At 39.7% G+C, this 25,226-nt stretch overlaps 1 protein-coding gene across 2 annotated transcripts in view; it reads left to right on the forward strand.

Moving 5' to 3' along the window:
• The first annotated feature begins 247 nt into the window (after positions 1-247).
• Positions 248-25,226, forward strand: part of KDM1B (lysine demethylase 1B) — a 54,813-nt gene continuing 29,834 nt past the window's right edge. Inside the window, exons 1-9 of one of the 2 annotated variants that reach the window (XM_061194850.1) lie at positions 248-358; positions 3,882-3,981; positions 4,832-4,959; positions 6,071-6,160; positions 6,703-6,814; positions 9,494-9,610; positions 18,913-18,951; positions 22,252-22,456; positions 24,211-24,395. In XM_061194850.1, the coding sequence (XP_061050833.1) occupies positions 3,895-3,981; positions 4,832-4,959; positions 6,071-6,160; positions 6,703-6,814; positions 9,494-9,610; positions 18,913-18,951; positions 22,252-22,456; positions 24,211-24,395 (963 nt within the window). In that variant the 5' untranslated portion in view covers positions 248-358; positions 3,882-3,894. The remainder of the gene's footprint in view (positions 359-3,881; positions 3,982-4,831; positions 4,960-6,070; positions 6,161-6,702; positions 6,815-9,493; positions 9,611-18,912; positions 18,952-22,251; positions 22,457-24,210; positions 24,396-25,226) is intronic. The other variant, XM_061194851.1, reaches the window with a different exon arrangement.

Genomic DNA, 25,226 nt, shown 5'->3' on the forward strand with positions numbered 1-25,226 from the left:
AGGCTATTGGGCCCGCCCCCGGACCCGCCCCTGGACCCGCCCCCGGACCCGCCCCTCCCGCGGCGCACAGGCCCCGCCCCCCTCCCCACGCTCCCCGGCTTGCTCAGCGGCGGAAATGGCCAGGGCGGGGCGAGTAGCGCGGCGAAGGCGAAGGCGGGGACCCTACTCCTCCCTCGTCCCGCCGGCTCCTCCCACCCCGGGTCACGTCGTGACAGGGGCGGAAGCAGCGGCGGCGGCGGCGGCCGAGCGGGGGCTGCGGCTCGCGGCGCGGATCCTGCTGTCTTGTGCGCTCGGCGCGCGGCTCCGGAGAGGCGCCCGCAGCCCCGGGCGGCGCGCGAGGTCTCGCCTGCGCTCTGAGGTGGGGGGCACGCGGCTTCGGGGGCGGGCGTGGGGGCGGCGGCGGATTTCGGGTGACAGCTCTGCACAAAGCAGCTTAGCCGGGGTGCAAGCTCTCCTGCCCCTGTGCAGCGCTCCTTGCCCGGGTGGGAGGCGGACCGGTGCCCTCGGGGCTATACCTCCTTCCCCGGATTGGTAGGGTGTGAGAGGTGGGGATCCCAGCCTGAGGAAAGGGAATTCCCGGGCTGGGGTGTTGCAGCGACCGGGTTCCCCGATTCATCGCGGTGCTGCGGGTTTCTCCTAACCCCCCCTCGCCGCAATATTTCCTTTCTGTACAGCGGTGCCTTCTCGCCGCGACTCCTTGCACGCCTCCAGCGCAAAGGTGAGCCCGGGGAGGCTGTTGCTTCTCCGACTTCGGAGAAGAGACGAGAAAGCTTTTCAGAAAGCGAGGCGGCTGCATCTGGCACAGGGAATGTTGGGGCTCCCTCCTGGGGGCTGTCAGTGCCCTGTCACCTGGGGAGTACCAGCTGCGGGGAATAGGGTGGGGGGACCCACAGTCCGGGAGTAGGAACTCCCTGGCCGTTCTTCCCAGCCGAGAGCGTGGCGGCGAGGAGCCGGCACGGCCTCGCAGGTGGTATTAGTTCGACTGCGGCGCCGCGACCACGCGTTGAGACGCGATCGGCATTGCCAGGTTGCTGGGGTAACTCCGCCGGGACCCGGGACCCCTAGGGGGCGGCCTGATTACGGTAGCTGTTAGTCAACAGCCTAGCAGCCGGCAGGTGAAAGAGGAAGGAATGGGCAGGCCCAGCTGTAATGAGTTGGGGTTCCGTGATCTGGAACCTAGCCAGCTGGAGGCCCAGCCCTCCTTCGGGAGAGCGTACGGGCGTCCACAGACCACTCCCTTTGGGGAGATCCGTCACTCCACCTGTGCACACACAACTCGAGGCTTTTACACTTTGGTTGGTTTTTTGGTTTGTTTTTTTTTTTTAAACCTATTTTAGTAGAAGGAAGGCGAGTGGGAGGGAAGGTTTCGTCAGGAGGTACAGGAGAAAATGACCATTAATAATTAATTATCTTCCACGCAGAGAAAGTGGTCAACAAAGCATTCGGGCAATTGAACTGGATCCATATTTCGGAAAATTTGATTATTGTGGGTAGAATTTCAGGTGGCCCAAAGGGAAACTTTTGCTCCTTTTGTCTCTGAAGAAGTTTCTAGTATTTTGTCCAGTTTTGAGAAATTATGCTAACACCACTATAAATTTTTATTCCAACCTGGAGTTCTTTAGATTCATATTTTTATGAATTCTGTGTCTTTTTAAAAAGTTTTTTTGAATAAGCTACTTCTGAAAAAATCCTGGGAATTATTAAAGTAGAAATCTAGACATTGATATATTCACTTATATATTTATGCCCCCCCAACCATTTTTTTCTTTTGTCATACTGAAAGAAAACAAAAGCTATGAATTTAAAATTAGGAAGAAACATGCCTATAAAGTCATATTGAACCTGAAACAAATTTATCATTCTTAACGTTAGGTGAGTTTATTAATTTGAAGAACCAGGTGGGAAAGCACTTCCAGTAAACTAATTTGTTTTAATGACACTTTTGATCATATTTCTAAGACTATACTTAAAAGCACAATTAACTGTAGTCCTTCCAACTTAAATTTTTTTCCTCAATTTTAAGCCCCAAGAACCCAGCAACAGTGAAAATACAGAGATTACAGTAAGTGTCAAAAAAAGGATGAATTTACATAACTGTTAATTGTATAATTAACTAAGACAAAATTACTGCCCTAAAAATCTTCAATCATATTTTTCCCAGATGACACAGATTTCTTAATGGCTTTTATAGCTAATGTTTTCATTTCCTCTTAACCATTTCTTGAATTACATCATTCTTCATTGCAATCAAATACATGTTTTTCAGTATACAGTTGGGTTAAAATGTTTGATGAAATTTCCAGAATCTATGCTTTCTTTTGGGAGAGCTTTCTTTTGAGAGTGCTTGCTTGCCCAGGTAACACTGTCAAATGTTGCATGAACCTGATTCTGTTTATGTTCCTAAACCCCACATTAGACTCAAATATTTTTGCTGCAATACTTAACGTATACTGTATACATGTTTACACATGCTTTATTCATGGTTCATTTTATGAATAATGTGGGATATATGTTTTACATAAAAAGATTGGTTAGATTGGACAAAATTTTGAAAATGTGATCCAGAAAGCCTTCTCTGGGTATAAGAATTATAGGTAGACAGTAGTACTTTTAAAATCATTAGTTCTTTATCCAACTGTATAATGAGTGCTGTGGCACTAATGGCAATTTTTTTAATGGTTAAAGAACTGTAATGCATTTCAGAATATGTATAAGGTATATTTGTTCACAACTAACATAATGGTTTTGAGAAAGTGAAGACTGAGTCAAAGAAAAACCATCCGTAACATCGGTGTCAAGATTTCTCAAAGTTGTTATAGATGGCAGACTGAAAGTCTTCACACGTGATGTTAATAATCCGTGAAAAATGCACTTATGAATGTTAGTGCAAACAATAGGATTACAGTTTATAGTGAAACAATAGGACTACAAGCCCTTTCAAGCTTTTCCCCAAGATTAAGATCATATATGTGGGATTTATATCTTAAGATAAAAACACTTTTCCACTTTCCATTTCCTTATCCATAGGTATGTCCTGTTTATTTCTCATGCTATCGTTTTGTGTGTGTATGTGTGTGTAGTAAATATGGATCAGGGAAGGAGATGTGTGATAATTGTAGGATCCATACACTATTGAGTACTTATGCTAAGCATTTTTCATTCCTTATCGAATTTAATTGAAAAAATACTAATATGATAACTTAATCATTCATGGTTTTATGCATTATTTTTCGTGTAGACTTTTGGTTCTTAATGTTTCTTTAACTGTGCTGTTATTAGACTAGTTTGAGAACTCATAACCCAGATTAGACTATCTAACCCAGATTCCTATATTCAGTAGTGCCTAGACAGTGTGCCTAAGATTTATTTGTTGGGTTTTATTGAGAAGGAATGAATGAGTGTTCTTTTTAAAGTATAATAAGAGAGCAAAATTCAGGAACTAAGAAGATGCAGTGAGATAGAGAGGAACATAACAAACAAAAATGAGATATTTTTACTCATTGAATTTTATAAACAGTAGTGTCAATTGTTTATTGGTCATTCGTGTGGTGTGTTTCTCATTTTTATATGTAAATGTACATACTACTAATGGATAACATTTGCTGAGTACTTACACCAGGCCTGGTGCTTTAAATTAGTTATTTTACTTAATCTTCACACCAATGCTAGGGTACACTCTGGCTGTGCCCATTTTATATATGAGAACACTGAGGCGTAGTCTTAGCGAGCTTAAGTAACTTGAAAGCAATAGCTTCACACTCAGGCCATCTGGCTGCGGAACATATACTCTTACCAACTAAATTACATAATAACTTGACTCCAGAGTGTTGAAAGTATTAGCAGATGCTAATATTTAATGTTTGTTTGTTTGTTTTTTGCAGATTTTCTGATACAATGGCAACCCCACGGGGGAGGACAAAGAAAAAAGCATCTTTTGATCATTCTCCAGATAGCCTTCCTTTGAGGAGCTCCGGTAGGCAGGTATCACTAATTTGTTCATTCAATGCACCTGTTTTGAACAACAGACTTACTGTGATTGGGACTGAAGAATTAGAGTTGGGGAGCCCTCAAGGGACTTGCAGTCTAGTGGAGAAATTCACCTTGGGACAATCAGTGTGATAAAGCGATAGAATGTAGGGAAAAAGTGTGTCTGGCAGCGGGAACTGCAGAGATAAAAGGTCTAGAGTGTGAATCAGCATGGGGTGTTCAGAGAATCACAGCTGTAGGGTTGCCTCCAGGATATGAGCTGGGGCCAGATCATGCTTTGCTTGGTGTCATTCATAGGAATTTGGACCTCAGCTTGTAGTTGGTTGGGTGCTGTTAGCAGGTTACTTGCTGCCGTCTTTCTTGTAGGACTTTTTTTTTTTTTTAAAGAAAAATATTGAATGATGTAATTCTTTTTCTAGAATTTGTCTAGTTTTTAAAATCTATAATACTGAGAGGATATAACTGCTCTAAGTAAAGAAAAAAATCTTAATTTGAGAGTGGCTTTTATTTTTGATGATACAGCTTTTAAAAATTTTTTTAATTTTTTAATTGAAGTATAGTTGAAACAGCTTTTTCCTAAGAGAAGCTCATATGCATTTTAGTTCTCTACTCAGAGAGCTGTTGTCAAAGTGCTAGTTCTAAATTTCTAGCAAATTAACGAGTTATTTGCACAGTGCAGTCTCAGGGAAATGGCTGTATCATCAACCCCTCCCCCACTGCCAGGATGCTGTTGATCTTCATGTTTAGAACTTCTAACATGGAAGTGATTTCAGTAGTAAACCTCCCACCGCCTTTACCTTTGGCCCTGCCGGTGTACTCTTAACCTCAGCTGGTTGTTTCTCAGGCGAAGAAAAAGGCCACAGAGACGACAGACGAGGATGAAGATGGTGGGTCAGAGAAGAAGTACAGGAAATGCGAAAAAGCCGGCTGTACAGCCGCGTGTCCCGTGTGCTTTGCAAGCGCTTCTGAAAGGTCTGTTTAGATGGCGGGTCTTGGCCTCACCTTCCTGCGGGTGAGAGCATTCATCCTCAAAGATAGTCTTCCTGAAGATACATAGAGATACTTGTTATCCAACAACAGAGACATTGCCTGTCCATTTTGTGCACAGCACGCCCAGCTCTGCCCAGAGCTCTGCTCTGCCAATCCGTGTCCTCAAGTCCCATCCACAATGGCCGTACCTCTGGTGGTAGAGGATGGCAGGGGGGACAGTTTGAGGATGGGTTGGGGGTAAGAGGTAGGGGCAGAGGAGAGAGAACCTTGACCTCCCTGGAGAGACAAGTATATGCTTATTTCCCTGTGCTGCTTTTCTCCCTCATATAACATACCTTCTCCTCCAACAGATGTATACAGGTCTCATTAAAACTGTGTAGCTAACTGTACTCTTGCCATTTTTATTAGGATGACCCAAGCATAACCTTTTACTTCCAGAGAAAAATCTTCAGTTAACATTCAGTAAAACTTGGAAAACATATCCTGGGTTTTGTTGTTGTTGTTGTTTTTGGTTTTTTGTTTTGTTTTTTAATCACAAAGAGGTGGTGGTGTTACTGTTCACAGTGGCATGATATTTAATTCTTTTACTACATGATTGGCTGTGTGGTAGGTTATATTTACTAGATTGCCTCCTGGATGGTCCCATTCCAGCTGGCCAGGTTCGTTCACTGTTCAGTATCGGGCCAGATGTTATTACTAAAGACCACACTTCGCTTCTTTGCCCACATGCAGCAAGGCCACTGGCATCCCTTCTTTCATGTCTAAAACCCTATCATCACTCCGTGGAGTCTTGATAAAACTGCTAAGTCCCAGGCCCTACCGATGGGTACCACTGATCTAAGTCCCTGTGTCCTCACCATGCATTGTTATGTATCAGTCGGCCTTTCCATTTCCCCTGTTGTAATCTGGTTGTTAGGATTCCCCTGTTATAATTCTGGTTGTTGTAATTCTGATTGTTGGAGGTAAGGCAAAATGGGCTCATAGGAGGTGCTTGATTAATTTTTTTTTTTAAAGCGATTTGATAAATGTTAAAAAAAAAAACGAGAAGAAATGTTTATTCATTACCAAAGCTACCCATTTTTGCTGTTTTCAGATGTGCCAAAAATGGCTACACATCCCGGTGGTATCACCTCTCCTGTGGGGAGCATTTCTGTAATGAATGCTTTGACCATTACTATAGAAGGTTTGTTCTGATAATTGTTTGAGGTTTCCGTGGTGGAAGGGATGGTGGCTTGGGTGGTGGAGGGGGTCAGATGGTTATGACTGAGCCCCCAGGCTTACTGAATTATTCCACTGTTTCAGCCACACCTGTGCTGACTACAGGTGGGCCAGGACTTTGATGCTGTAGTTTGCATGTGTGTACACTTACGTGTGTGCATACTCAGCACTCAAAAAGCATCTGCTGTGAGACAGTTATTCTCCTTAGTTTGCAACTTCTGAAAAATCTAGGAGCTGCTTCTTCTGTGCCAATGCATGGGGGGCAGAATGCAAAGGTTAGGGGGAGGATGCTGACAACTAGAGGGTGCTGGACAGACAGGTAACCATCCCTTCTTGATAGTTTTAAGTACTAAAACTGATAGGAATGCAACCTGTTTTATGGGTGCCATGATAACTACCCCCTCCTTATGATATGGCTGGTTAAGTCCTTTATGTAAGATTTCTGCCACCTGTTTTGAAAACCTGAATAACTTATAGCTTGATATATTTATTTTTATTCTTTTTCAGCCATAAGGATGGATATGACAAATATACTACATGGAAAAAAATATGGACTAGCAATGGAAAAACTGAACCTAGTCCCAAAGCTTTCATGGCAGACCAGCAGCTCCCCTACTGGGTAAAGAAGATAATGCTTTACTGTTCTGTAAAGGATTTGTAGAGTTAAATGCAAGAGGAATGGATGAAAATACCAATTTTTAGGAAAGTCTTCTTTAATTACATTTATTCTTTCTGTAACTATTAAAGCAAATCACATTTTTGATTTTTGTAGAAAAATCACATAATTCAACCTATAGTGTAAAGAAGAAACTAAAGACTCATTACCAGCTGGTGATAGTCAGTGCTAAGTTTGGTGCATATCTCTCTCATCTTTTTTTCTATTCATGTTTTTCTGTGTATGTTTAAACACAATTTCATGCTTTATATACAAATCCAAATTAGGTTTAAAATCATACTTTGCATGTAAGTTTTTGCTAACTGAGTTTTTTTATTAATTAACTTTATATCAATTTTCCATCTAGCCATTCTTTGAAAACATATTTTAGCAATTGCATATATAATATAAATATAGCATCATTTAATAAATGATTTGCTAATTTATTTAATATTACAGGTAATTTGAGCTCTCTGCATACTTAAACATTTTTTAATTGAAGTGAAACTCACATAACTTATTTTTTAAATTTATTTATTTTATTTATTTATTTTTGGCTGCATTGGGTCTTCGTTTCTGCAAGCGGGCTTTCTCTAGTTGCGGCGAGGGGGGGCTACTCTTCATTGCAGTGCGCATGCTTCTCGCTACGGTGGCTTCTCTTGTTGTGGAGCACGGGCTCTAGAGCGCAGGCTCAGTAGTTGTGGCACTTGGGCTCAGTAGTTGTGGCACACGGGCTTAGTTGCTCCGCGGCATGTGGGATCTTCCTGGACCAGGGCTCGAACCCGTGTCCCCTGCTTTGGCAGGCGGATTCTTAACCACTGCGCCACCAGGGAAGTCCCCGCATAACTTTCAATTCACAAAAAATTCACATAAAATTAACCATTTTAAAGTATACACCTCAGTGGCATTTAGTACATCCGCAATGTTGTGCAACCACCACCTCTGTCTAATTCCAAAACATTTTCAGCATCCACAAAGGAAACCTGTGCCCATTCAGCAGTCACCTCCCATTCCTCCCTGCCTCCAGCCCTTGGCAACCACTAATCTGCTTTCTGTCTTTATGGATTTACCATTTTGGATATTTTATATTAAGGAATCATGCAGTATGTGACCTTTCATATTTGACTTCTTTCACTTAACATAGTGCCTTTGAGAATCATCCTTGTTGTAACATGTATTAGGACCTCATTCCTTTTCATGGGGGAATAATATTCCACTCTATGGATTTGCCACATTTTACTTATCCCTTCATCTGTTGATGGACATTTGGGTCATCTCCACCTTTCAGTTACTGCAAACAGTGCTGCTGTGAATATTTGTATACAAATATTTTTGAACATCTGTTTTCAGTTCTTCTGGGTACATTCCTAGGAATGAAATTGCTGGATCATAGTAAATCTATGTTTAACTTTTCGAGGAACTGATAACTGTTTTCCATAGCTAACTGCTGCACCATCTCTCATTCCCACCAGCAATGTATGAGAGTTCAGATTTCTCCACATCCTCACCAACTCATGTTTACCATTTTTTTAAATTATAGCTGTCTTAGTGGGCGTGAAGTGGTATCTCATTGTGGTTTTAATTTCCATTTCCCTAATGACTATTAATGCATCTTTTCTTGTGCTTGCTGGCATTTGTATATCTTCTTTGGAGAAATGTCTATTCAAGTCTTTTGCCCATTTTTAAATTGGGTTTTTGTCTTTTTGTTGTTGAATTGTGAGTGTTCTTTATCTATTCTGGATACTGGGCCCTGATCAGATAAGTGATTTGCAAATATATTCTCCTAGTCTTTAGGTTGTCTTTTCACTTCTTGATAGTGTCTTGTAGTGTACAGAAGTTTTAAATTTTGATGAAGTTCAATTTATCTAGTTTTTCTTTTGATGCTTGTGCTTTTGGTGTCATATCTAAGAATCCACTGCCAAATCTGAGGTCATGAAGATTGACTGATATTTTCTTCTAAGAATTTGATCATTTTAGCTCTTTACATTAAGGTGTTTGATCCATTTTAAGTTTTGTATGTGTATTAAGTAGGGGCCCAACTTCATTCTTCTGCAGATGGATATCTGCATGCTTTTTTATTTTGGAATAATTTTAAATTTATAGAAAATTTGCAAGGATAGTACAGAGTTCCTGTATATCCTTCACCCAGTTTCTCCTACTGTTATCATCTAACACACCAGGATTATATTTTGAACTAAGAAATTAACATTGGTACAGTACTAATAAGTATATTACAGACTTATTTGGATTTCTTCAGTGTTTTCATTAGTGTCTTTTTACTGTTCCAGGATGCAATCCAGGATACCACATTGCATTTAGTGTGATACTTTTTGACTACCTGCAACTAAATTTAACTCTGTTTCCCTAGGTTAGAGCTAGAAAGCCATTCTGACAACAGTACTAAGATCCCCTTTGCACTTCTCGGGGCCTGAGCTAGTATTGAATCAGAAATTAGACTGATGGGGTAAAAGTGGATTTTATGGGTGGCGATGGCGCAAGGGGAAGAAAAGGTATTTACTTGGAAGTGCTGAACGGTTGTTGACCAAATCATGTGAAGAAGATGGCAAAGTGAGAGGTGGAAGATAGAAATGCTAGCTCAGGAGGTGCCAACTCATTGATCTTGACTTCTTACTTTCCATCTAGGTTCAATGTACAAAACCTGAGTGTAGAAAATGGAGGCAACTTACCAAGGAAATCCAGCTGACTCCACAGATAGCAAAGACGTACCGATGTGGTATGAAACCAAATACTGCTGTTAAGGTATGATCTCTGATGGTTTTCCTTTTGAATTAATTGATGTGTTAGTTTAGTTATCAGTAAATAATAATGGTGTATATTTTTCAATAACTCTGTTGATCATTGTATCAGGATTATATTGTCCTACGTATAACAGAATCTCAACTACAATGGCTTAACCAATTAAGGCTTTTATTTTTCTCTCATTATAAGCAGTTTAGAAACAGGCAGTCCAGAGTTGGTGTAGGTATCCAAGGAACTCTCCTTTTAGTTTCCAGTTCTGTCACAAGATCATTACTGCACTGTCAGCCATCATTCCAACTTCAAAGCAGAAAAGATGGGAATGGCTGGGGTATCCCAAGCCAAGTCTCTCCCTCTTTTATTGGGAAACCAGGAGCTTTCCTGGAAGTTCCAGCAGTAGATTTCTATTTATAGCTCATTGGCCAGAATAGGATCATGCAGCTACTCTGAACAGCAGTAGGGACCAAGGAAGAAAATATTTTATAACTGTTGTGTGTTTTATATTTTATAAAATATTTTATAACTGGAAGAAAATATTTTATAACAGGATCAAAATTAGGATCCTGTTAGTAAGGCGAAAAAGATATATATGTTTGGGCTGTTAGCAGTCTTCCATAGTTGGTATAGTGTGCCTGTTTTGAGATTTGATAATTACTTCGCGTTTAAAAATGTGTTAATTGCTTAAATGTGTTAAAGCATTCATCTACAAAATGTCTCTAGTTCCATCAGTACATTAAAGAATATTAGGAATCATTGTAATCTCAGAAGCAAGAGGCTTTCTTTTTTGAAAATTTTGATTTAATTCACATAGCATAAAATTCACCCTTTTAAAGTGTGTAATTCAGTGGTTTGCTGTATATTCACGAAGATATGCAGTTATCACGAGCAAAATATTTTCTTTTTAAAGAAATGATGAAAAGCTCTATAAAGTTTATGATCAAGTTTGTAAAAGCCTGGGATTTAAGATACAAATATTATTAAAGTGACTCATAATTATTGTAAATATATTTGGAAGATTTTGCAAAGTGAAATGGTGAGAAAAAGGGTATGAACATTTAGGAGTGCTGTGTTTTATTGTTTTAAATTTTACACAATTATTACATGAATATAATCTCGGGTTTAAAAAAAGTAAATTGAATATATGTATGTATGTGTAAATGTATACACACACATATAATATACAAATAAAAAATGAAAGCGCCCCTTAACCATCTCTTCCTTCCCACCCTAATAGATAAGCATTCTTAACGACTCATTTATCCTGCTAGAACTTTTTTTGTGCTTTGATTATGTATTTATGGTAGGCACTTTTTTTTTTGGCTGTGCCATGTGGCAGGTGGGATCTTAGTTCCCCCACCAGGGATCGAACCCGTGCCCCCTGCAGTGGAGGCGCGGAGCCCTAACCACTGGACCTCCAGGGTAAGCACGTTTTTTTAAGGCACTTGATGCAAACATCTAAAACTTTTTAAAGGTTTAAAGAACTATAGCTCAGAGTGATCATTTTATCAAAACCTTACCTACATTGAGTGGTGATATTTTTAATAGATGTAAAATTACGTCTTGAGGTATAATTACATATTGTAATTACATGCACAGATCTTAATTGAATTTCATTGAGTTTTGGATAATGTCCACACTATGTAGCCAGTACCCCAGTCAAGATACACGATGTTTCCACCACCCTAAAAAATTCCAGTCATTTCCTTCCCTCCCTTCAGAGGCAAACACTATTTAGATCGCCATACCCTAAACAGAGTTTTGCCTGCTCTTGAGCTTTGTAAAATGGAATCAGTCAGTATATACTTTTTAGCGTTTGGTTTCTTTCACTGAGTAAAACAGCTTTTGAGATTCATCCATGTTCTTGCATGGATCAGTAGTTTTTTCCTTTTCATTGCTGAGCAGTGTTCCATTGTATGGATGTATCACAATTTGTTTATTCTCCTGTTGAAGGGCATTTGTGTTGTTTAAAATTTTTTGCTGTTATGAGTAAAACTGTATGAACATTCTGTGCAAGTGTTTTTGTGGACTTAACGTTTTCATTTCTGAAGGGTAAATACATAGGAAATTGCTGAGTCATATGGTAAATTTATGTGTAAGAAACTACCAAATTGTTTTCCACAGTTGTTGTACCAGACTACAGCATTTGGTGGTGGTACTTTTTTTTTTTTTTTTTAATTTTAGCCATTCTAGTGGGTATGTATTGTTTTATCATTGTGGTTTTAAAATGCATTTCCCTGATGACTAGTGATGTTGAACATCTTTTCATATGCTTATTGGCCATTCATAGTTCCTCTTTGGAGAAATATCTGTCCAAGTCTCTTAAAAACTGGGTTTGTCTTGTCTTGTAGGAGTTCTTTATGTAATCTGGAAATGATATATGTTATCTTGAATATTTTTCCCTGTCTTTGTCTTGCCTTTTCATTTTCTTAATAGATCCTTTGATGAGCAGTTTTTAAATTTTGCAACCTAATTTATCCATGTTTTTTTAATGCTTAGAACTTTTTGTATCTTTTCTGCAAAATCATTGCAACTCTCAACTTGCACAGACAGTCTCCTATGTTTTCTTTGAGGAGGTTTATTATTTTAGCCTTTATATTTAGGACACTAGTCTATCTCAGGTTAATTTTTGGTTTTGATGTAAGATATAGGTCAAGATTCAATTTTTTTTCATATAAATATCTAGTTGTCCAAAAGACAATTTTTTTCCCCATTGAATTATTTTGGCAACATTATAAAAAAATCAGCTGCCCATACCTGTAGCCAATTTCTGGACTGTATTCCGTTGATCTCTTTGTTTTTCCTTAACCCAGTACCCTGCTGTCTTGATTATTGTATCTTTATAGTAAGTCAGGTAGTATAAATTCCTCCAACTTTTTTTTTTCCAAGATTGTTTAGGCTATTTTAGGTCCTTACATTTCTATAAAAATTTTGTTATCAACTTGTCAGTATTTACAAAAACTTTTGGGATTTTGATTGGAATGCATTGAATCTATAAATTATTTGAAGGAGAATTGACATCTTTACATTTTTTTGTCTTCTAATCCAGGGGTCAGCAAACTATGGCTTATGGGTCAAATCTGGCCCCCTCCACCTGTTTTTGTAAATAAAGTTTTATTGGAACACAGCCATGCTCATTCATCATGTATTGTGTATGACTGCTTTCATGCTACAATGGCAGAGTAGTTGCAACAGAGACCATGTGATCCACAGAGACTAAAATATCTACCATCTGGCCTTTTAAAGAAAAGGTTTCCCCAAATGTATGGACACAAAGCGGGGGGCGGGGGGGGGTGGTGGTGGTAGGATGAATTGGGAGATTGGGATTGACATATATACACTAATATGTATAAAATAGGTAACTAATAAGAACCTGCTGTATAAAAAAACAAAATAAAATTCAAAAAAGTAAATAAATAAAAGGTTTCTCGACCCCTGTTCTGACCCATGGGTGTGGTCTGTCTCTCCATCTTTTCAGGGTCTTTAATTTCTCCCAACAGTGTTTTCTAGTTTTCACCGAGAATGTATTCTGTTAAATTTATTTCTAGATACTTATTTTTTCTGTGATTGTAAGTAGAATTTATTTTTAACTTTTCAAGTTGTTTGTTGCAATTATATAGAAATACAATTTAATTTTGCATTATTGACTTTATACCCAGAGACTTTGTTGACTTTACTTTAAATTCCATTTATATTTTTGTAGATTTTTTTGGTGGGAGGAATTCTACAATATCAACTGTGAATAAAGACTGTTTTGCTTTTTTAAAAAACTATCCTTTTGCTCATTTTTTTCCCTTACCTTATTGCATTGGTCAGGACCACCAGTACGGTGCTGAATAGAAGTGGAAGAGCAGACCTCCTTGCCTTGTTCCTGACCTTAGGAGTGATGTGTTCAGTGTTTTATCATCATGTGTAATGTTGGCTGTGGCTTTTCACAAATGCCTTTTATCAGATTGAGGAAGTTCCTTTGTATTCCTAGTTTGCTGAGAACATTTTATTATGAAAGGATGTTAGATTTTATCAAATACTTTTTCTGTATCTTTTATGATGATCGTACAGTTTTTCTCCTTTGTTAATGTGGTGAATTACACTGATTCTGGAATGTTGCAACAACCTTGCATTCCTGGGGAAAAAAAATTCCACTTGTTCTCAATGTGTTGTCCTTTCATTGTATTTTTGGATTCAGTTTCCTAATATTTTGTTAAGGATTTTGTATCTGTGTTCATGAGGGATAGTCTCTGTCATTTTCTTTTCTTGTAATGTTCTTGTCAGGTTCTGCTGTCAGAGTTACACTGGCTTCATAAAATGAAATGAGGAGTATATCTTCCTTCTCTATTACTGAAAAGTTTGTGGATGGTTAATATTATTTCTTATTTCGTGTTTGGTACAATTCATTAGTGAAGCCATTTGGGCCAGTTTTCTTTGTGAGAAGTTTTGAAATTACAAATTCAGTTTCTATAACAGATACATAGCTACTTAGGTGGTTTATTCTATCCATTTTAGAACATTGTGTTTTTCAAGAAATTTGTCTGTTTCATCTACATTGTCAAGTTTGTTAGCTTAAAGCTGTTCGCAGTGTTCTCTTAATTCTCCTTTTAATGCCACTGGTATTTATGGTAGAATCCTTTTATTGTTGATATTGGTGATTTGGGAGTGAAGAGTGGAAAGAAAGCGTTGATCTTTCAGGGTCAGGGGTCAGGGTCCTGGAATTAACAAATCCTATTCTAAAACCTTTCAGTTTAGCCCTAAATTGATTCTTGAGCTCAACCTCCAGAGTAGAAGACCTCTCTGAGGCATAGAAGAGAAAAAAATGGGAGGGGGCTTACCCCGAGGGAATGGGTAATTGATTTTCCACACTGAGTGGGTATACCAAAGGAAACTGGGGTTTGAGTGATGAAGGTACCGTGAGCTTGTGTGGTGAAGGGGAGCATGTCCAGCTGGCAGGAACAATATGGTTGCATTGAACTTAACCAGCACCTGTGTTCCAGATTACTTCTCAAGGGAAAAGTAGACTCAGTGGCATATTATTATAATGTTTGAAGAAGAGTTCAGCCAAGGAGCAGTCAAAAATAGCGGACTGTTTTAATAGATACTAGCCTTTGGGTCATTTTCACTCAGCCTATTTCTGCGAAGTTTCTGAACAGTTCTAAAAATATATATATTGGAATATTTGCATACTAATGTTACCTTACTAAATATTAGGTGTGATTTTTATATTAACATTAAAATCATTTTGTACTGTGCTTTGACTAGCTTTGGTTTAACCACTGTTTAGAGTTATCCATAATCTCTCCTCTTTTTCACTTGCTGATAATTGAATCTAACTTTGACTTCATCTCTACTAATTGTTCAGATTATCCATGTCGCTTTTTTTGATTACGTGATTTTTCTTCAGGTATGTCATTTACAATTTCTTCAATTTATGTAGTTTTTGAAAAGTGTTTTCTTTAGAACGGGTTTGTTTTCAGGCAAATGATATTTGTTTATCATTGAAAAATTCAAGCAATATAGAAAAAAAGATGATTAAAAAAATTCATGCAGTCATCATCATGAAATAACCATTATTAAATGAGATTCATTCAAGAGAATTCATGCATGTATACAAGGAGAAGGCCTGGCAGATAGATAACTTCATATTAAGGAGGGGTACTGTATATGCTTGTTTTATGTAAAATGATTCAGTTCAATACAACATAATTTAAAGTAAGTAAAAGAAGCCAAAGTGAAATAAGAAATTGCTGGACATAGGACAGTTATTTCTTCATCTCAAGAAATAGTAGTTTCTAAAAACTCCCTAAAAGGTTAAGAAAATACATGATGAGGATAAGTTGGAATCGCTCTAGCTTTTTAACAAAATTGCATGTTTTAATTTTAGGTTGTATCAATTGACACCCTGCTAAGACAGAGGGAAAAGTAAATGACACCATACTTCAGCCCACCTCCCCTTTTTCTCTCTCCCATTTTTGTTAGGGTTTTGCTGTTTTGTGTTAGTTTAGTTTGCTCTGTTGGAATATCACTTTTTTTCTATGACCATATCCCATTCATTTTTTACTCTTGCACTTATGTGCAATTACTGCTCCCCACAATTTCTCTTACTACAGTTCCTTCTATCCCATTATTTTGATTCATCACCTGCTTGGATGTATTTTAACATCAAGTACTTTTTTCCAGGAGAGCTCTGAGGTATCAGAGTCCTTGTTTTTGAAAAACTTAAATGCCTTTCTCTTCTTCCATCCATCTTCAAGTTGAAGGCTTTATGATCTTCTTAAATCCCAGCCTCTAAGGATGGTATCACATCTTTTAAATGCCCCCCCCCGCCCAAGAAATCCTCCTTTGAGACTCTCCTGCTCCATTCCGATTGATTACCACCCATAGCCTGAACTTTTGAAATATTTATTTAAATGGTGTTTATTGACCCAGAGTCCTTTTGGTTTTCAGTTTGGTCTTCTGTCAAGGACAAAGTCTGGAAAGGTTTATTTGTAGAACAACATTAAAAAGAATTGTAGCAAACAACACACACTGTTTTGGAGCTTGCCTTTTGTCATTTAATATTTCTTAAAGATGCGTCTTAAAGATCTTTACGTATGCTTCAGTATGTAAAGATCTTTCTCTTTAAAGACTGTGTAATAAATAGTCCACTGAATGGATATGTCATGATGAATTTGGTGTGATTGAAGGGCATTTAGGTGACATTTAAACATTTACTGTTAGTGAGAGTGCTGTAATGAATAGCTTTGTATCTGTGCTATTTTTCAGTGTATTTGTAGGATCAGTTCCTAGAAATAAAATTACTGTGTCACAGTATATCCAGTTTTTTGTTTATTTGTTTTTTTTAAATATTATTTATTTATTTTTGGCTGCATTTGGGTCTTAGTTGTGGGCGCGCGGGATCTTTCATTGCAGCACGCAGGCTCTTCTTTGTGGCGTACGGGCTTCTCGGGCTTCTCTCTAGTTGTGGTGTGCGGGCTCCAGAGCGCGTGGGCTCTGTAGTTGTGGTGTGTGGGCTCAGTAGTTGCCCCACACAAGCTTAGCTGCCCTGCGGCATGTGGGATCTTGGTTCCCCGACTAGGGATCGAACCCGTGTCCCCTGAATTGGAAGGTGGATTCTTAACCACTGGACCACCAGGGAAGTCCCTATCCAGTTGTTTTTAATATGAAATAATTCTTAGACCCAAAAAAGTATTTATAACTTGTGTGTGAGGAATAAAGGATGAAGGTGAACACTCACTGTGTACCCCCCAACCTGGTTTTAGAAACAGAGCGTTACCAGTGCCTCTGCAACTCCCTGGGCTCCCCCCAGTAGTTTTCTTCCTCTGCCTCTCCTACAAGAGCAAACAGTGTTTCGAATTTTGTATTTATTTTTCCTCTGCTTTTTGTTACAGAGTTGATAAATATGTATGAAACCCTAAATAACGTGTACAGTTTTGCATATTTTTATATTGGTTGTAAATTGTATCCTATTGTGTGTATTCCTCTGCAGCTTTGTTCTCTTACTTAACGTTGAGGTTTTTCAGCTGCATCCATGTTGATGCCTGCAGGTCTGGTTCATTCATTTTCCCTGCTGTGTAGTTTTGCATTGTGTGAATCTACCCCAACATGTCTGTTCTCCTGTTCATAGGTGTGAGGGTTCTGGTTTTGGGCAGCTACACACAGTGCTCTGTGAGCGTTCTTGCACGTCTCTCCTAGTGCATGCACACATGCAAGAGTTTCTCTGGAATATATTCCAAGGGCCAGATTTCCCAGGCCATATGGTATGCCAGTCTTCAGTTTATTTAGGTAACTTTTTTTCATTGAAATATAACATAGAAGCAGAAAATGCACAACTCAAAATCCATAGCTCAGTGAACTTTCAGGGTCCCCATTTAGCCAGCTCCCAGTAAAGAAACTGAACATTTACCAACCCCTCAGAAGCCCCCTTGCACCCCCTTTCACTCACAGGGTCCATCCCTTGCCTCCCCAGAGTAACTACCTACTAACTCTTCTCCCCCATGCAAGTACTAACCAGGCCCACCTCTGCTTAGCTTCTGAGACCAGAGAGACTAGGCACATCCAGGGTGGTATGGCTGTGGATCTCTACTTACCCCTCTGACTTAACAACACTATGGCTGTTTTGCTTGCTTTTGAACTTCATGTAAATGGAGTCAGACAGTATGTATGCTCTTGGGTCTGGCTTCTTTCACTCACCATTATGTTTGTGAGGGGCATCCATGTTGTAACATGTAGCTGTAGTTTATTCTCTTGACTATAATACAGTTTACTTCTCCATTCTACTCTCGATGGACTTCTGGGTTGTGTTTAGCTTCTCTCTCTTACGAACAGTGCTCCTTTGACCATTTTCTAATCCTTCTCTTGGTGCACATGGATGAGGGTCTCTCTAGAAAATACAGGTGTGCCCTATTTTATTGTGCTTTGCTTTTTTGCGCTTCGCAGATATGCATTTTTTTAACAAATTGAAGGTTTGTGGCAACCCTGCATTGACGGTTAGCATTTTTAGCAATAAAGTATTTTTCAATTAAAGTATGTATGGTAATTTTTTTTGCTATTGCACACTTAGTAAACTACAGCATAGTGTAAACATAACTTTTATATGCACTGAGAAACCAAAAAATTCGTTTGAGTCACTTTTATTGCAATATTTGCTTTATTGCAATGGTTGATCTGGAGCTGAACCCACAATGTCTCTGAGGTATGTCTGTATAGCAAGGCTGGAATTGCTGGGCATATACAGTCATCTCTGCAGGGATGGGTTCCGGGACCCCGCAGGTACCAAAATCCAAAGATGCTCAAGTCCCTTATATAAAATGGCATAGTACTTGCATATAACCTATGCACATCCTCCCATATACTTTAATTCATCTCTAGATTATGTATAGTACCTCATACAGTGTAAATGCTATGTAAATAGTTGCTGGGGCATGGCAAATTCAGGTTTTATTTTTTGGAACTTTCTGCAATTTTTTTTGAATATTTTTAATCCAAGCCTGGCTGAATTTGTGGATGTGGAACCAATTATACTATGTACATCTTCAGTTATACAAGATAATGCCAAATTATCATGCATTTAAAAGTTTCGTATTTTGTCAAATTGTTCTCCAGAGTGGTTACATTCTTTTAGATTTCCACCCAGGACATCCTTACAAGAGAGGCTGTCTTCCCCACACCCTCACTCATGTGGTGTTTTATCACACTTTTTTTTTTTTACCAGTCTAATCAGTGAAAAGGGGTATCTTATTGAAGGTAATTGACACTTAAGACTATATTTTATAATTAAACCTAATTAATGCTTGTTTTTTGTATTGTTTTTGCAGCCTGAGACCTCAGATCATTGTTCGCTTCCAGAGGATCTAGTGAGTATTTCTGCATGTTCTAGACTAGAGTGCGTCAGGCCTTCAGTGATAAGTGCTATAAGTAAATGACAGTAACAGTTTTATGAGTATCTCTCTTTTTTTGCTTGCTGATCCAAGGGGTTTTATTCTAACAGGATAACATGATGAAAATGCTAGCAATAGTGGTATTGTGGGTGATCCTCTCCCAACTTAAAAAAAAAACAAAAAAAACTAAAATGTTATTGCTCTATGTTAAAAGGAAACAAAAAGGAAGAAACGGACACCTTGCCTTCCTGCAGGGACCAGACTTGTTATACTTGTTTTTCAAGGGCGACTTTATGACCTTCTCTCCACTTGAATCGTTCCAGGAAAAGAACAAGAGGCCCATAATTTGATGGTCTTGGCCCAGATTCAGCTGTGAGAGTGTTCTTGTGTATTGTGACCTCAGCATAACTGCTTTGTCCCATCCCTGCCCAGATGTGGAAGGGGAAGCAGCTGGCAGAGCCTCATCACATTTCATTTGTCTTAGGAAACTTTGCTACCTGAGCTGGCCAATTTTGCCACATGGCTAGATCCAATAGCTGTTTCAGAAAATGATTTTTTAAAATTCTGAGTTTCTGAGTTATTCTGCATTACAGCGATCCAAGGTAGTTTGTAGTTTTTCTAGGTGTCTGAAACCCAGGGACTGTGACTGATGTTTAGGCAAAGGGAGAATTGACACCTAGCATATCTGTTCTGTTACATAAAGGGCTGTGTGAGATGCCCGCGCGTGTGCGTGCGTGCGCGCACACACACACATTTAAAAAAAGAACAGTTGTACCGTCAAACATTTCCATAGTAAAGCAGTGGCCTAAATAATTTCTGGATCTAGGGTAGACAGGATGACATTACAGAAAGAAAGGAAAAAATAACTTTAAATACACTTACAAATACCTTAAAGAATATTTTCCCTAGTATTCAGACCATTTTGCGTGCAAGGAGTCTGAACTTTAGGACAGAGGCCATATTCTTGGGATATAAGCACTGTAAAAAGCTTGGAAGAGTCCCTGGATATTCATCTGCCCGTTATTTATTTTTGTCTTTGGTTAAGAAAGAGTCCGGAGCAGGTTTATAGCCATGTCACCGATACCTGCTACCCTTTTTCTATTCGTATGGATTCTGGGGTTACCTTTAAAGCAGTTTCTAAATTTTGAGTGCCTGTATTAGTTTCCTAGGGCTGCCGGGACAAATTGCCACCACCTGGGGGGCTTAAAGCAACAGAAGGTTATTGTCTCATAGTTCTAGAGGCTATAAATCTGAAATTAGGGTGTTAGCAGGGCCGTGTTCCCACTGAAGTCTCTAGGGGACGATTTTTCCTTGCCTTTTCCAGCTCTGGCGTTCCCAGCAATCCCTGGCATTCCTTGGCTTATAGCCACGTCACTCCAATCTCTGTTCCATCTTCACATGACCTTTTTCCTCTTGTGTGTCTCCCGGTCCCTGTGTCTCTTCTCTTCTTATAAGGACACATTAGAGTGAATTTAGGACTCACTCTACTACAGTGTGACAAATTACATCTGCAAAGACCTTGTTTCCAAATAAGGTCACATTCTGAGGTTCTGGGTAGATGTGAATTTGGGGAGACAACTTTTTAACTGAGTGTAGTGGGCATTTCATTAAATATGCTAATAGACTGACTATATCCAGCACAGTTTCTTCAGTGGTATGTGTATTAAAAGCGAGAGTGGAACATTTGATGGCATATCGACAGAATTATCGTCAGGTGTCCCGGAATGCTGAGTGTGCTAACGCCCTCGGAATAGCGAGACCACGTGTTTGTCTACTAGTCACTGAGTTTCTCCTACTCTAAGCCAGAGGCTGGTTGGCGCGCCCTCAGGTGGGCTTCCAAGGGGAAGAAAGCCTGGGGCAGGTAGCGATGGCAGGGTCTCTCTTGGGTCCTGACTTAATTTCCCAACACAGCTGCAAGGCCCAGGAAGTGGATTAGAATGGGAAGCGCTTGGGTGCGTGGTTTGTTTTTGTTTTTTCCTCTCTTTTTTCTCCCTTTTTTTTGGTTGGTTTATTTTATTTTATTTTGGGGGGTTCTTGTTTTTTTAAGGCATCTGCATTCTGCCCTCTACTTGGTCCATTTCGAGGGTCAGGATCTGAACACCCAGTTTTACTCTGTCTGAGCCAGGAAGGGGGTCCATAGAGGCAGCCCTGGTGCGTTGGAGAAGGAACTGAAGCTTTCCTTCTTTTTGGTCCAGCACAGGCTGCTCAAGGGTAGCCAAACCTAAAACAAGCCTTGAGAACAAAGATTGCAAACTGAAAAGCCTTCATGGGCCGGGCAAGTAAAATAAATGTGTGAAGCAGCTGGGAGTGACTTATGGGGGGTGTTAGGGTTTGTAGTAAGCTGAAAAATGCTTGCCCCAGATTTGGACTTTGAAGGGCAAATAAAATGCATCTTGAGTTCACAAACCCCTGCTTGATGGCAAGTGGCATTTGCGTGGAGCCTGGATAACTAACATCAGAGGGTCCCTGAGCCCAGAGTTCTCCTCTATCAGATTCCTAGAATTCCTGGAGCGTACATTCAAGATCATGTTTAGCAAAGGCTGCCTAACATAGGATATGTGGCAGTTTCACTATAGAAGCCAGGTAAATTTTATTTTTATTACAATAGTTAGTCATCACGGGGCTGCTTTGATCGAATGACTCAGTATGTTAAATCAGCTCTGGAATATGATCACATATTTTAAGACTGAAAATAGATTTTTCAATTCAGTTCTACATGGAACATTTTATTTTGATGATTGTCATGTACTTTTCCCCCTGAAGTTTTTTTAGTAGCCTCTGGCAAAAAGCAGTACTGTTTGGACTGGTACTCCAGAGAATTGTTTTTTCTGCTGAATTTTGTAATTTCAGTTATCTTTAGGTCCTCAGTTAAAAGGGGGAAGGGATGGGTGATAAATGATTACGGAACAGAAAGAAGTTTCTCATGTCGGACTTAAACAAACCTGGGCTTGCAGTATAGTCAGTGGGGGTAGCTTTAAGACTTACCTGGTGTTGGTGGGGTTTTTTGAGGGAGGGAAAGGGGGAGGCCATCGCTGAAGATCTGAAAAAACTCGGCCTAGGAAACATTCTCTCCAGGTCTCATCAGGCATTTTTTGTTTCTAAATATTCCTGTGCAGAACTCTGGCCTAGGACTATGGAGTGGGAGAAGGCAGAGTAGAAGGGTTAAGGATGAATGAGAATGAATGACACGACGAGAACCGTCTGTCCTTGGCTGACTCTGCATGTACATTTCTTGTTTGCCATTGTCCCTCTTCGTTTTGCTCTGCCCCCTTGCAGAGAGTGTCAGAAGTTTCCAACCATTGGTGGTACTCCATGCTCATCCTACCTCCTTTGCTGAAAGATAGCGTGGCAGCACCCCTGCTCTCTGCCTACTACCCCGACTGCGTTGGCATGAGCCCGTCCTGCACCAGCACACACCGCGCGGCCAGCGACACCAGTCCTGGGAAGCTGGAGCACTCCAAGGCAGTCCCCTCTGTGCTGGGTGAGAGCTGGTCCTGGCCCTCCCTGCTTTCCCTCCTCCCTCCGCCCTTGCCCTGGAAATATGTAGGTGAGCAGAACGGAAAAGATTTTTTTTTTAATGTGTGCAGCTTGCTACAAAGCACCTCATTATTTCATGGATCTGGTTTCACTGTGGATCGCTCATATCATTTGTATATATTGGACAGTTAATTTTTCCCTCAGTCAGTGGGAAAGCCTGTAACACTTGTCCAGGAATCATGCCTACGGAGTTTAATGAGCATTTCTTTGAAAGTTGGGTAGCTGCATAATTTGATGATAGTACCTACTCACTCTGACATGCTAGAAGAAAGTTTTGACTCTATGAGCCACCCTTCTTTTTTCTCCCTGAGCCTTTCTGCTTCTAATTATGCCATTGCTAATCTCAGCCAAACAACCCACTCTTGAAAAAACTTCAGGTTAAAGCAGGCAGACTGATAACCATTTACTTTAAAGGGATCTTTAAAATTCTCCATCAGAATTCTTGGCGTACAAGCAAGAATTGTAGATCATCTCCACGCTAACAAACTTCATCTTTGATGGTGCAAGTAGATTTTGACATTGTAGCCCTATCTTAAGGTTTTTAACTAATAACACTGGGCCCTCTAAAAATGCAGGTGCGGTCAAAATCAAAGCTGAAGTGATAAATCCCAGTGTTAATGAAGGAGGAATAAAACAGGCAACTCAGATACCATTAGTGTATACATTTATGAAGGACAATTTGGCAGCATGAATCAAAAACCTTAAAATAGATGTACTTTGGATGTAGGAATTTATCCTAAATAAATTATCAAAGATTATCAAAAGTGAGTCCAAAGATTTGTGTGGCATTGTTTATAATAGTGAAATAATTGGATGAAATTTAAATGCCCAGCAATAGGGGAGTGGTTAAATAATAAATAAGATAATATTATATGTCCATTGAAGTCATATTTAATGACATGGGACACTGTTCTTGAAAAGCAGGTAGGAAAAACAGCCTTTTCATTGCATTTTTTTCTGGCTTTGTAAGAAAAAATATCAGTTATATTTATATTCTCTATTCATAGAAACAGAACGAAGGTTAGACTATACTCCTAAATGTTAACACCGCTCAAGGATTATCAGTGGTTAGTGATTGTTATTTACTTCTGTGAACCTATTAATTTTATAATCAGAAAAATTCCAATGAAAGTTTCTTTTAAGATATATTTCCATGGGGACTTGGCATTCGGTTGGGTTTGGAATTTTGGTCTTGCAAGATGAAGATGTTCTGGAGCTCTGTTGGAAAACAATGTGAATATACTGAACACTACTGAATGGTAACACTCAAACATGATTAAGATGGTAAATTTTATGGCACGTGTTTTTTTTAACCACAATCAAAAATTAAAAAAAAAAAATTCCAGACTTTCCTGCTGGTCCAGTGGTTAAGACTCTGTCCTTCCATTGCAGGGGACACAGGTTTGATCCCTGGTCGGGGAACTAGATCCCACATGCTGTGTGGCGTGGCTGAAAAATTAAAAAAAAAAAAAAAATTTCCATGCCACAGAAATTGAATTTTTGAAGAAAGAATGGGAAAAACAAATTGTTTAATTCATGCCTATTTTGTCTAACTGGACAGAGGAAGTGGAAATATTTATGTAGGACAGACTGGGGAGCTTGTCTAGGCTCTCCTTTCTGGTTTCTTTTTGCTCTTCAATTTACCCAGATTTAGAATTTACAGCTTGTGAGGTTTGCCCATTCTGCGTCTTCTCTCAGTTCCAGGCATGAACCGGTACTTCCAGCCTTTCTACCAGCCCAACGAGTGCGGCAAAGCCTTGTGCGTGAGGCCAGACGTGATGGAGCTGGATGAGCTCTATGAGTTCCCAGAGTATTCCCGAGACCCCACCATGTACCTGGCTCTGAGGAACCTCATCCTCGCCCTGTGGTATACTAACTGCAAGGTGAGTGAAGGGTGCGTTAGCCAACAGCACATGGACACAGACTTCTGTTAAGGAGAGAAGTTGCTTTGTCTGTGGACAGAACCTTTGGATCCGGGTGTCTCCACCTCAGGACTCTTGACATTTGGGTGGATACTCTCTGTGTCGGGGCTGTCCTCTGCATCATAGGATGTTTAAGCAGCATCCCCGACCTCTACCCACCACATGCCATAGCACCCCCTTCCCCCAGTTGTGACAACCAAAAATGTCTCCAGATATTGCCAAATGGGGGCAAAGTCTCCCCTTCCTGAGAACCACCACTTTAGACCATATGTCTTCAGAATTCTTCACTCTCTAGTTATATGGTGCAAAATTTGGTTCAAGGAGTTCCAATGACAATACCAGGAGAAAAAAGAATAAAACATTAAAGATTGGATTATAAACCCCTCGAGGGCAGGGATTCTGACTCACCTGGTTATCCTCAAGCATCTGAGACCAGCGATTCGCTTTTTGCTGGGACTGAATAAATGTTAGGGCCCTCACACAGTGCCCACCTTGAAAGGGATGAAGGTAAATTAGAGGGTGGGCAGGGTGGGACCACGAGTTTTGTTTTTTTTTTAAAGCAGAGGCTTTCCTGACCCTAGTGTTTTTCCAGTTTATTAATTTCTTCTGCAATTATTTGAGTGACTGCTGAATGCAGAACATTTTGCAAAACTGCCAAAGAAATCTTGATTAAAGAAAGATATTCCAGTTCCACCCTGGTATTTCACTGAATTAGACTCCAGTCTGAGATGACTTGATTAAGTTATGGCTATAAATGCAGTTTATATGAATTACACCCAGGTGAGTGGGTTG

The sequence above is a fragment of the Eubalaena glacialis genome, chromosome 7 (assembly GCF_028564815.1).
Source record: "Eubalaena glacialis isolate mEubGla1 chromosome 7, mEubGla1.1.hap2.+ XY, whole genome shotgun sequence".
NCBI lineage: Eukaryota > Metazoa > Chordata > Mammalia > Artiodactyla > Balaenidae > Eubalaena > Eubalaena glacialis.